Below are 13,815 nucleotides of genomic sequence, written 5' to 3'. Positions count from 1 at the left end.
AATATCATGGCAATTTTCCTTGATAATTTCTAGAAAGATTATGTCTAGGCTCTTTTCTTGATCATGACTTTCAGGCAGTCCAGTAATTTTAAAATTTTCTCTCCTGCATCTATTTTCCAGGTCAGTTGTTTTTCCAGTGAGATACTTCACATTGTCTTCTATTTTTTCATTCTTTTGGTTTTGTTTTATAATTTCTTGATTTCTCATAAATTCTTTAGCTTCCATTTGCTTCATTGTAATTTTTAAGGAATTATTTTCATCAGTGAGCATTTGGACCTCCTTTTCCATTTGGCCAGTTCTGCTGTTTAAGGCATTCTTCTCCTCATTGGCTTTTTGAACTTGTTTTGCCGTTTGGCTTAGTCTATTTTTTAAGGTGTTTTTTTCTTCAGTGTTTTTTTTTAGGTCTCCTTTAGCAAGCTGTTGACTCATTTTTCATGATTTTCTTACATTACTCTCATTTTTCATCCCAATTTTTCTTCTACTTCTCTTACTTTCAAAATCTTTTTTGAGCTTGTCCATGGTTTGAGACCAATTCATATTTTTCATGGAGGCTTTAGATGTAGGAGTTTTGATTTTTTTGTTTTCTTCCGATTGTATATTTTGATCTTCCTTGTCACCAAAGTAAGATGCTGTAGTCTGAGTTTTCTTCCATTGTTTGCTCATTTTCCCAGCCAATTACTTGACTTTATAGCTCTCTTAAGGTAGGCCTCTGCTTCCAGTGTGAGGGTATACTGCCCCAAGCTTCAGGGGTTTTATGCAGCTGTTTTCAGAGGTACTTCTAAGGAGATGTATTTACTATTTGTTCTGTGCTCTGATCTGTGAGTGACCACAAGCACTCTTTTCTGTCCTGGAACTGTGAGGAGGGTTGCCCTTCTACTACTGCCACAAATTCTGCTGTGACAGTGCTCCTCCTCGCTCAAGGACTACCACCTAGGACTGCAACCCAGATTCACGTATGGGCAAAACAACACAGTCCTGCCTCAGTGCCACCAAAGAGATCCCTGTAATTTTCTTCTGATCAGTGTTACCATCTGTAATATCTGGTTGAGAGCTCTGAAAGCAGTTGTTGCTGCTGCCATGGCTGCCAACCCAGGGCTGTACTAGGTCTGAAGCTGGTTTACACTCCTCTCTCACTCAGTTCTGACAGACCTTTTTCACCAATGTTCTAAGTTATCTTTGGTGTTTATGGTTGGGAAGTCTGGAAACTTCCTCACTTGCTAGTGATTCAGTCCCCCGAGGCCTGCTCTGGGTTTGTTGGGGCCTGGTCTATGCCAGCACAGACCATGCTGAACTGTGCTACTCTTCCAGCCTGGTGTAACAGACCTTTACTGTTAACCATCCAGCTTGCTTTGGAATGGAAATTTTTTTTCATTCTGTCTTTTTGTGGGTTCTGCTGCTCTAGTATTTATTTAGAGTCATGTTTACAGGTATTTGGAGGGTTTGGGGGGAGATCTCCACTCAAGCAAGTCCCTTCACCATCTTGGCTCTGCCTGCCCCCAGTCCCTCCCCCCACCTCGCAAATATTTTTGCTTTACAAAATTCATAGTTGTATATATGTCTTGCAGAGAAGTATAAAAGGCTCATTGTTGTCATCTGGCCCTTTTGTTTGATAGCTTACTTAGTCTTTAGTCTAGATTTAGATTGGCCATCCAACCCCACCTTTCTCCTAAGACTGTTCTTTCAAAGGCTTTCATTAGTAACCTCTTAATTGTAAATCTGATAGTTAGCCTTGTCTCTGTTTTGATTCTCCATGACTATTTTAGGCATCATTTGACACTACTGATCATCTCCTCTTCTATACTTTTTTCTTATTTTGATTTTTCACAACACTCCTCTCTACTGATATACTGACTTACTGTCTGACCTTTCTTCCTTGATTTCCTTCATTGGTTTGTAGTCTTCCACCAGACCCCTCTGTTTTACTATTCCTTAACACTCTGTCTAGGCTCTTCTTTTCCTACATTCTTTTCCTTTGATGCAAAGGATTAAATTATCATAAGGCTCCTAGATTTATAATTTTAGCTTTCATCTCTCAATCTGTTTCCAAATGTGTTTTGACATCCTCACACAGATGTTTCCCTGGTATCTTAAACTCAGTGTTACAGACCTGAACTCATCATCTCAACCCTAAACAGATTTCTCCTTCTGACTTATTTCTTTTGATATTACCCTACTCTCAGTCATGCAGGTTCCAAACCTCATTCTAACTTGTCCTTCACATCTCATCAGTTACCACGTCTTGTAGATTTTATCTTTTTTCTCCCCTTATACTAACTGAGTGATTTATTTGCATGTGTTTTAACAGAGGAGTGAACTACTTCTCTCTTCCATATGCTGCTTTTGCTTCCTTTTTTTTTTTTCTCTAATTCAGGCCATTCTATATTTCAATGACATTAACACTTCTGGATTTTTGACCTTCTTAATCTCTTTTATCTGGCTTTTCCACTTCTTGTTGTCGTCATACTAGTTTAGATTTTTCTTATCTCTCCTCTAGATTATTCTAACCTTATCTAGTGTCCCTGCCTCTAGACTCCTCACCAGACCACCCTTTACAACCTTTAAAAATAATTTTTCTAATGCATAAGTCTAACCATTTTAGTCTTATTCAAAAATCTTCAGGGATTCTCTGTTGCATATAGGAAAAAAATGTGAATTTCTTTGCTTCTGAATATGATTATAACATGTATTTTCGGCCCCATTTCACATTACTTCCCATCATAAATGTTCCAACCAAAATGAACTATTATCCATTCCTTGACCTTATTCTGCTGTTTCCTGCCCCTGTGTGTTTGTGAAGACCATTTTCACTGCCTGGAATAAATTCCCCTTAAGCCCGTTCTTAGTTGATTTTTTTCCCTAACTTCCATGGTATCTTCCTTTATCCAACCTTGACCCGACCAATGTGAAAATGTTCTCTCCTTTCTCAAATTTTCCTAGAGTATTTTGTATCTCTTCCTTAATCCAGTCATACTTTATATTGTATTTGCATTATATGTGTATATGTATATATTGTACCTATCTCTCCCTCTACCCCATTAAGATATTTGAAGCCTTGGGCTATATAATTTTTCATTTTTCAAAAAACTCCCAGCACCTAGCACATTGCTTTGCACATATTGGGCTCCTAATAAATGTTTCTTAACATAATTTGAATTGAAGTTGAGTCCTGGTACACTGCAAGTGCTGGGGAGGCAATTTAGTGGAAGAAAGATTGGGTTTGGAGTCAGGAGACCTGGGCTGAGACTCTAGCTCTAACATCTCCCAATCGTGTGAGCACTTTATTTTTCTGAGCATAGTTTCATAATTTGTAAAATGAGCAAAGAAATATACTTCCTCCTCAGAATTGCATTTAGGAAAATACTTTGTAAATCTTAGGATAGGTCAGGGATGAGATGTTTAATTTCATTGGTTTAGCAAGAGGAAATTTCTTCCACCAAAACAGATTGACTCATCTTCACCTTGTGGACTTAGAGAGTTGTCTTGAGCACTGCGAAGTTAAGTGATTTGACTGGGATCACACAGTTGGTAGGTCAGAGGTGGAGTTTTTATGTATATCTTCTTGACTCAAAGCCCAGTTCTCTATCCACTATGCCATGATTCCTCTCTAGAGAGATATTAATAGGAGCTAATGTTCAAGGCTTTGTTCATGTTGTTTATTTTTCTGTAATTGTTACTGGAAGGTCACAGGGAGATCATTAATTTTGGAAGGCCTATTTATATATTTTAAACATCTGATGTTTTAGAGTATTGATCAGTTTTCTCCCCTATAGGTGCAGGTTATCACTCTGAATCCAAAGCTAAAGAATATAAACATGTGTGCAAAAGAGCCTGTCAAAAGGTATGAACAAATTTTAAGTTCTAAATATTAAACCTTTTCTGTTTCACATGTAGCTAAGTTGTTTCCCTTGAATTTAATTTACTTGGATCATATTTGTGAAACATTTTGGGTTTGTTCCATAAAGTTGTTTTGCTCTTATTTGTGGGATTTTATTTCAAATGCTAGTTCTTTTACCTCTAGATTATGTGTTTTTGGAATTGATTTATTGCTTTAGGCTCCCTCCTCACCTCTTGTACATAAGTAGGCACACATGTCCCTCTGTAATCCTCCGGAAAAGCATGAAGCGCTACAAAAGTGGTAGGGAAAGCAGTACCAAAGCATTTACTCTATTTCCCTAAAGGGTATTACCAAAAAGAAGAAAGAATTAAAATAGGTGCAAATGTTTGTGAAATTACTGTATATTTTCCTTATGTTTCTCATCACTCAGTTTGTACCATAGCAACCTCATTGTCATTCATGTTGTTTCATTATTCACTCTGCCTCAAGTTGTGCTTTTTCCTTTGGTTTTTGAGGTTTTGCTGTTTTTTTCTAAATATAAATTGTTGAGTGCTTAACATGGGGTTGGATCATATTAGAAGAAATACTGGATTGGTTTTCATTTTGATCTTGACTTTCTTCTAGTTTTGCAAGCAAGTCTCCCAATAGTTTTTATGCAAATGGATGTTAATTAGACATATTGAATTAAATAAATATAGGTCTTTTGGTCTTGTCTCATTTATATAGACTGAAATAGTCATTATAATATAGACAAAAAAAAGATGGACATCTTTTGCTATAATTCAAATCCATATGTAAATTTTGAATACAATAATTACTATTGATTTTGATTTTTTATACGGAGTATATGAAATGGTAAAGATGAAGGTGGGGAATTGTAACTTTTTGTAATGCTACGGAAACTGTATTATACTTCTTAACTCATGTCTCATAAATCAGCATGTATTTGTTGTCTGAGTCATATTTTACTTTGAGGGAAATACAGACTTCAGAAATATGCAATGTATGTAGATTATATTCACTTTTAGGGAAGTATAGAACTGTAGAATTTTATAGCTGGAGGGGACCTTACAGGATACTCTAATCCAAGCCCTTCATTTTACAGCTAAGTTCCATTGCAAAATTAGAGAGACATTTATCATAATTCTTATTTTTATAACATGCCATGTTTACATTTTAAAAGTAGTTATATCTCAGTCAAATGGATTGATTGTCCATGCTCCTTATTATCTGAAGATATAGTAGCAATAAAAAGTTCTGGCTCCCTAATTTTTACATATAAATCTCAGGGATAAAAATTCTTTAGAATTTAAATAGAGGTACTAAATATGGGATAGAAACATCACATTAAATATTTTATGATTTTATATTGGTCAACTTATATTGATTCAACTTCATCATGTACAGTTTAATATAATGGCAAGTAAAATGAAGTAGGATTCATGCGGATTGAATTGGGATTTGAATGAAATTGAATCTCAATTCCACCTCCCTGTGTGACCTTGGTCTCACAGCTTAATCATGTGTAAAATGAAGATTAGAGTAGGTGATTTCTGAGGGTCCATCCAGCTCTTAAATCTACAAATCTAAATCTTAAGAAAGTATATTGATGTCCCTAAGTCCTTTTTTAAATGAAATTGCCATCTACTTTTTCTGCAGGCCATTGAACAACTACAGGCTGGTGCCCTTGCAACAGATGCAGTGACGGCAGCTCTAGTTGAACTAGAGGTATTTCTTAATTTCTTTAAGATATTTGTGTTTTATTAAAAATTTATTTCTGTTATTTATTGCTAAATAACATGCAGTTATTGTTAGTAAATTATATAAATAGCTCTTGGAATCAGCCTCAAAAGCAAATCTTTATAAAACATGGTGGAATCCATGATGTCAGCAGGTTTATTTCACTGAGTTTTCTTGTTTTTAAAAGATAATTATTTTTAAAAATTAAGAATTTCAATAAATATAAAGAATGAAAAATTAAAAATGAACATAACTCAAAATAAAACCTTTAAATCTTACCTGTTTCCATTTTTATAAAATAAAAAGAAACTTTAATAACTAATAATATAGTTGCTCCCTCCTTTTCTCCCCTTGAGTTATATAGTTAATAAAGGTTTGGTGGTATTTTAAAATATATAATCAGAGTCAATATTTCTGGTTTTTCCATCACAACTAATACTTCCTTTTGGTTTTCCACAGATATATTTTAAAAATGATGTTAAGGAAAATACTTTTTATGCTTTTTTAGTTTTTTAAACATAAATATTATTTTGTTTAAGGCCTTTTCTATAGTTATGGATTATAATATACTTAAAATTTCTGTTAATATTATTTATCACATTTTATTAATATCTAGTATATTTGTATTCCTGATAACATATATATGTACATATAAATATAAATCCTGCTTTGTTACAACAAATACGTATCTTTTATAAATTATTTTTCCAATATTTTAGTCAGTATTTTCCACTGAAAATCGTTATATTGACTTATAGATTTCTTTGTTTTTGTCAGGTTGAAGATGAAAACCACATTTGTTTCATAAAAAATTGGACAGTATACTCTATTTAGGAACAGTCAATTTTTTTTTTTTTTTTTTTAGTTTTAAGTAATATGTTTGTTCACATTTCTTTTTTTTTTTTTTTTAAATTTTTTTATTTTTTTAATGTTTAACAATCACTGCCATACAATTGCGATTTTATCCCTCCCCACCCACCCCCCACTACCTCCCTCCCTCCCCATGACTGCATACAATTCTGTATAGATTCTACATATACTTTCCTATTGAGTATATTTTCACTATAGTCATGCTATGTAGTCAGACTAAGATAAATGAAAGAATCCGTATAACAAATCAGAACATGATACACAAACAGATACACATACACAAACATGATCTGCTACATTATGTGAGTGACTTCCATATTTCTCTCTCTGAGTGTGGAAGGCATTTTGCCTTGAGGTCCACCATTGGGATTTTTTTTTTTTTTCAGAAGTTCTTGTGTTATTACAAAAATCTAAGTCTACCAGAAAAAACTCTCACACACTGTGGTTGTTGCTGTGCATAAAGTTCTCCTGATTCTGCTCCTTTCACTCAGCATCAGGTCATATAAGTCCTTCCAGGCCTCTCTGAAGTCTTCTTGTTCATCATTTCTTATGGCACAATAGTACTCCATTACATTCATATACCATAATTTATTCAGCCATTCCCCAATTGATGGACATCCCCTTGACTTCCAGTTTTTGGCAACTACATAGAGTGCTGCTATAAATATTTTTGTACATGTGGGACCCTTTCCCATTTTTATGATCTCTTGGGGATATAGTCCTAGTAGCGATATTGCTGGGTCAAAGGGTATGCACATTTTTGTAGCCCTTTGGGCATAGTTCCAAATTGCTCTCCAGAATGGTTGGATGCGCTCACAGCTCCACCAACAATGAATTAGTGTTCCAACTCTCCCACATCCTCTCCAGCATTTATCATTTTCTTGTTCTGTCATGTTTGCCAATCTTATAGGTGTGATGTGGTACCTCAGAGTTGTTTTGATTTGCATCTCTCTAACCAATAGTGATTTAGAGCATTTTTTTCATATGATTATAGATAGCTTTAATTTCTTCCTCTGAAAATTGCCTGTTCATATCCTTTGACCATTTATCAATTGGGGAATGACTTGTATGATTATACATTTGGGTCAGTTCTCTATATATTCTAGAAATGAGGCCTTTATCCCCGAGCTTAGCTGTAAAAATTTTTTCCCAATTTACTACATCCCTCCGGATTTTGGTTGCATTGGGTTTGGTTGTGCAAAAACTTCTCAGTTTAATGTACTCAAAGTTATCCATTTTGCATTTCATAATGCATTCTATCTCTCCTTTAGTAAAGAATTCTTCCCTTCTCCATAGATCTGATAAATACACTATTCCTTGCTTCTCCAGTTTATTCATGGTATCAATCTTTATACCTAAATCATGTACCCATTTGGACTTTATTCTTGTGTACGGTGTCAGGTATGGGTCTATGCCTAATTTCCGCCACACTGTTATCCAGTTTTCCCAGCAATTTTTGTCAAACAATGAGTTCTTATCCCAGAAGCTGGGGTCCTTGGGTTTATCAAACAGAAGGTTGCTATATTCCTTGCCTACTAGGAACAGTCAATTTTACATGTGAATGAATATATATGTATGTATGTGTCATTTGTTCTTTGAAGATTGATTTGTGAATTCATCTGGTTGTAGTCTAATATTTTGGTTGCATCTCATTAATGTTTATTTGATTTCTCCATATGTAATTAGGTTTATACTTCTCTATTTCCTTTTTTTTGGATATATTTGTACATGTTTGTAGATTGTATTCAGTTTCTCAAATATACCGTTGTATGTAGTAGTCTAATGACTTTTACAATTTTGCACTTGTCATCTCCCCTTTCTCATTGCCTTTTTTGCTACTTTGGGTCTTCTCCCCAGTTTTAGGATTCAGTTTGCCAGTTATTATTAATCCATGTTCTGATTTTTCTAAAACAGTTTTTGGTTTTCCTTTACTTGTTTTTTCATTTTTATGAATTTCTGCTTTTATTCTTATGATCTATTGCCTCTTGCTTTCCTTTGGTGCATTATTGTATTAATTTTCTAATTTCAATACAGATAATTGAATTTCCCTTTTTCTCTCATATTAATGTAGGTCTGTAGTGCTATGAATTTCCTTCTGAGTACTGCTTTGGTTTTAGCCTATAAATTCTGTTGTATGGCCTTTGTGTTATTATGTTTGATTTTTTCTTGTTTTTCTTAATGTTTCTTTCTAGATTTTATAATCCAGAAATTGTTAAGTAAATAATTTTAAAATTTCTACATATACCCATATTTTTATCATATTATTGTTTAAATTTCCCATGACTCAGAAATAAAGTATTCAAAATGCTTTCTCTTTTAAGGATTCTCTGTTCAAGAATATTATCCATTTTTATGTGTGTTCTTTGTGTACATGTAAAAATATATTTTATATTTTCTATTATCTAATCCAGCTTATTCAGCACTATTCATTTCAGTGGTTTTTGTCTTTTTTATTTATGTCATGATGGTGTTGTGTTCAAATCTAGTGTTAGTGATTTGCTACTACTTTTTGCAGGACTGAACTTGTTAAACTGTAGTTATTTTTAATCACTCTGTTAGGAAGGTCATAAAATTAAAAAAAACTAATTGCAAAGGAAATATATTGAGCTTAGGTCTAAGGGTTTTGGCATTTGAGAAGATTTTGTTTCATCTCTATAGTTTGAATAATAACAAGGTACTTGGATGAGTTGAATTTTGGCTTTCTTCTTTTAGGGATTTTGTGAATTCTTTCTTTTGTGGATTGTGGTTTGATTTTTATAGTTGTAAGAAATTTTCATTTCTGGTTTCCTGACATGTTGTAATTGGATTCGTTATATTTTCCATGATTTCACAATTCTGAAGTTTCCTTTCCTTGATCTGTCTTCCACATCCATCACTTTTATATGCATTATATTAAAATCTTTTTCTAGTTGTTATTTTTTTAGCTTTTTTCATTTCAATTGTGTTTTGCTACTCTCTTCTGTTGTGATATTACTGCTTTTCATTGCATTTTAAAAATAATTTCAGTTTCCATATTTTTTTCTATACTGTTGAGTTTTCTCATCATCTCTTTAATTGACTGTATTTTCTATGTGTTCTCTCTCTTTCAAGTCCTTGATCATGTCCACTTTCTAATCATATCTTTTGGATTTTCTTATTTTGTTGCTGTTGCTACTTTTGAATTTTTTATTTACGTTTTTATTATTTTTCCTCCTTTTTATATCATACTTTAAAAAATTATGTCTGATTTCTTCTTCAGTTTGTTTATTGAAATTTTAGTGAGTTTCATTCTCTTCTGAGAATTCCTAGCAATTTTATTTCTTTTTGGAATTTTCTGTTACTTTTGAGAGAGATCATGAGAAAGTCCCTTTGGGACCTCTTCTCATATTAGAGTATCAGTGAGTAGTTTTCTTGTCAATTTAATGTAGACAAATTATTTTTATTACCCTGTGCAAGAGTATAGTATGAAATAGTTGGCAACTTGTGATCTATTTATTTACATTTTTCATAACTAAATTTTCACAATAATTTAAACTTTAAGATTCTTCTAGCTGTTCATTATCTAGGATGTTTTGTTAGTGTAATTGATTTGTAGTGTGGGAAGATAGGAATAACCAGGTAACGGGTCCAGACATTTTAAGCAAATATGGGGTTTACTGAGTTCACCCAGTGAGGGTGACTGTCCTGGTCATGTAGAATAACAAGGGTTAGGGAGGGAGCAGCATTTATATGGGGCCTTGGTAGGCAGAAGAGGGGTGGAGTGGTGTGGGATTGAGGAATCTAATGCTGATTGGAAATAGTGCTGTTCCTAGGGCTCCGGGGCTGATCTTAAGTCATGCTTGTTTGTCTATTTTAATCCAAGATATTGCCGTTAAGCTAGTTGTTAGAATCAAGGTGCGAAACAGGCCACTTAAAATTTCAAGCAGGAAGTGAGTCATGAGTTATAATGCGCGGGGAGAGGCGTCATTAGCAGGTAATACTGTGGTGGGGTCAGGACCCACAGTAATTCTCATACATTACTGTGGAGATTTGGGAAGTTGAACCTTGTTACCTCTCCACACTGCAAAGTTTAGTCTTTCAGCTCTGCCTATCTATGATCTTGGTAGTTAGTTTTCTTAGGTGTATTGTGGTCCTTGAGAAACTGGTTTGTTTTTTAAATTAAAAAAAGTTATTATGTATTAGAAAACCATTTTAATAGTTTGCAATTAAAAAAGATTTTACAGTGGAGTAATTTGGGAAGCCAAAGTAATATTAGGTCATTGTTTGATTAGAGGGATGAGATAGGCCTGATGAAGTTGGCTGAATCAGATTGCCAGGAATGGTTTTCCCTTAAGCTGAATTTTTCTAAAATCATCTCTCATTCAGTGTTCTGAACTGTCGTTTTTATTACTACATCAGAGTGAAAAGTCTAACAGATGTCTGAAATATTTTCTCTTAACATCATGTATCATTGACCTTTTAAATTAAGTTAAATAAAATAGGTTTATAGCAATTATTACACTTATGCTTAGTACCTGAAGTAGTCATCCTGGGTGAATCCACAATTAGTCACCTGCCACAGTGACTAGTTCCTCTTATGAGTAAAGTGCTTTGAGAATGAAAATCATGAGACATATATTTGTGATAAATATTGACTACTTTTATAGGATCTAGAAAACACGATTTTGTGCTATGTGTAAAAGAACCATAATGATAAGAAAGACTATTGATGTATACATTAAATCTTTTTTAAAGTATCTACATCAAGGTAACCATTAACTGCTCATTTTTTTTTTGTTCTCTATGATAATGTAGTTTAACATACTAATGTACTTAAGTGTTAATTAAATTAGCATGGATTAGGGGAAGCATTGAGTTGAAAAAGGTTGGTTGTTGGATTCTATAATTCTTTTTTTTTTTTGGAGAGGGGAAGGCAAGGCAGTTGAGGCTAAGTGACTTGCCCAAGGTCACACAGCTAGTATGTGTCAAGTGTCTGAGGCTGAATTTGAACTCAGGTACTTCTGACTCCTGGGCTGGTGGTGCTCTGTTCACTGTGCCACCTAGCTGCCCCAGATTCTATAATTTTCAAAAATTATCATGTAGTTAAATATTTTTTAAAAATTCATAAAATGTCTTTAATTTTCTCAAATTGTATTTTCAATTGTATGTTGAATATGTCATAATATTTTTTCCCAGTGATGGAACCTGCAGTTTATTGGTGCATATAGTGCTGAAAAGCAAGTAAAAATATATTGATCATTTGGAATAACCAGTTGCTCATGAATAGGGGGTTTTCCAATCCCTGTAGCCACTCTATATATAAATGGGTAGTTAATACAGTTTAAAAAGTGGAACTTATAGTATTGAATTCAAAATCTTTCCTTCATACAGGTATGGTATAATTCTTTTTAACTAAGCTTATGATTCTATTGCAATAAGGAACTCTTTGAAGAATTCTACCAGTCCAAATCAGTATACCTACTGTATTTAATTAGGAGAAATTATAGGAGACTAGAGTTTTCCTCATATTCTTACATGAGTGGATGTAGTCCTAGTTATTTTTCTTTCTCCATTTTAAATCTGGTAAGAATTTTATTAATTATTTTTTGAGAGACAGTGTGGCTCACTGTATAGAAAGTTAACCTTGAAGCTTTCAAGGCCCTGCTTTAGGTCCTTTCTCTGACATGTATTGGCAAGTCTTTTAACCACTTTATAATCTAGGCAAATCTTTAAATTTCAGAGAAGAAGCTGATCTGTGTAGGTTGAAGGGAGTTCCTTATTCCAGTGAAATCATCCTCTATTCTAATCTTTTAAAGCTTCATCATCATTTCAGTGAAATCATCCTCTATTCTAATCTTTTAAAGCTTCACTTCTGTACTTTAAAAGATTTGTATTTGTTTGATAACTTAAAAGCTAAGACTTTCCGTATCCTGATTGGAGCATTGCTCTCAAATCACAAGAAATTATTTTCAAAAATTATTCATAAATTGCCACCTCAAGCTCTTTAATCTTATGCAATTTTTATATACCACATCACACCTATCAGATTGGCTAACATGACAAAATAGGAAGACGATAAATGTTGGAGATGATGTGGGAGAGTTGAAACACTAATTCATTGTTGGTGGAGCTGTGAACTGATCCAACCATTCTGGAGAGCAATTTGGAACTATGCCCAAAGGGCTTCAAAAATGTACATATCCTTTGATGCAGCAATATCACTTCTAGGGCTGTATCCCAAAGAGATCATAAAAATGAGAAAAGGAACCACATGTACAAAAATATTTATAGTAGCTCTTTTTTGTGGTGGCCAAGAACTAGAAACTGAGAGGATGCCCATCAACAATCATTTCCATAAGTTTTAAATTTTCTCCCCCTCCCTCCCACATTCCTCCCAAGACAGCACACAATCTTAGATTCATTCTACACATACATTCTTATTAAGCACATTTTCACATTAGTCATGTTGCACAGGAGAATTAAAATGAAAGCATAAGTAAAACTCAACAAAACCAAACATTATAAAAGGAAAATAGTCTGCTTCATTCTATGTTCTGACTCCATAGTTCTTTCTCTAGATTTGGATGGCATTTTGCATCATGAGTCCTTGGAAATGTTTTAGGTCCTTTCCTTCTTGTTTATTTATAGTATCAACTTTTATACCTAGATCGTGTACTGATTTAGACTTTATTCTGGTATATGATGTTAGGTATTGGGTCTTTGTCCACTTTTTGCTGCATTTTTTTCCAATTTTCCCAGCAGTTTTTGTCAGATAGGGAGTTCTTATCCTAGAAGCGGGGCTGCCTGGGTTTATCAAACAGTAGACTTCTGTAGTTCTTGACTACTGTGTCATGTGTACCCAACCTATTCCACTGATCTACCTGTCTATTTCTTAGCCAGTACCAACTGGTTTTGATGACTGCTGCTTTATAATACACTTTAAGAACTGGTATGGCTAGGCCTCCTTCCCTAACATTTCTTTTCTTTAATTCCCTTGATATTCTAGACTTTTTGTTCTTTCAGATGAATTGTGATATTATTTTTTCTAGATCTATAAAATAGTTTTTTGGTGGTTTGATTGTTATGGCACTGAAAAAGTAAATTAATTTAGGTAGGATTGTTATTTTTATTATATAAGCTCAACCTACCCACGAGCAACTGATGTTTTTCCAGTTATTTAGATCTGACTTTATTTGTGTGAAAAGTGTTTTGTAACTATGTTCATGTACTCCCTGGGTTTGTTTTGGCAGGTAGACTCCCAGATATTTTATAGTGTCTACAGTAACTTTAAATGGGATTTCTCTTTCTATCTCTTGCTGGTGGGCTTTGTTAGTAATATATGAAAATGAAGATGGTTTATCTCGGTTTATTTTGTAACCTGCTACTTTGCTCAAGTTGTTTATTATTTCAAG

At 33.8% G+C, this 13,815-nt stretch overlaps 1 protein-coding gene across 4 annotated transcripts in view; it reads left to right on the top strand.

Moving 5' to 3' along the window:
* TASP1 (taspase 1) overlaps positions 1–13,815 on the top strand; it is a 315,002-nt gene that overhangs the window by 20,185 nt on the left and 281,002 nt on the right. For all 4 annotated transcript variants that reach the window (XM_072634477.1, XM_072634476.1, XM_072634475.1 and 1 more), the window contains exons 3-4: positions 3,771–3,838; positions 5,495–5,563. In XM_072634477.1, the coding sequence (XP_072490578.1) occupies positions 3,771–3,838; positions 5,495–5,563 (137 nt within the window). The remainder of the gene's footprint in view (positions 1–3,770; positions 3,839–5,494; positions 5,564–13,815) is intronic.

The sequence above is a fragment of the Notamacropus eugenii genome, chromosome 1, assembly GCF_028372415.1.
Source record: "Notamacropus eugenii isolate mMacEug1 chromosome 1, mMacEug1.pri_v2, whole genome shotgun sequence".
Taxonomy (NCBI): domain Eukaryota; kingdom Metazoa; phylum Chordata; class Mammalia; order Diprotodontia; family Macropodidae; genus Notamacropus; species Notamacropus eugenii.
This window is presented reverse-complemented; position numbering and strand designations above follow the sequence as displayed.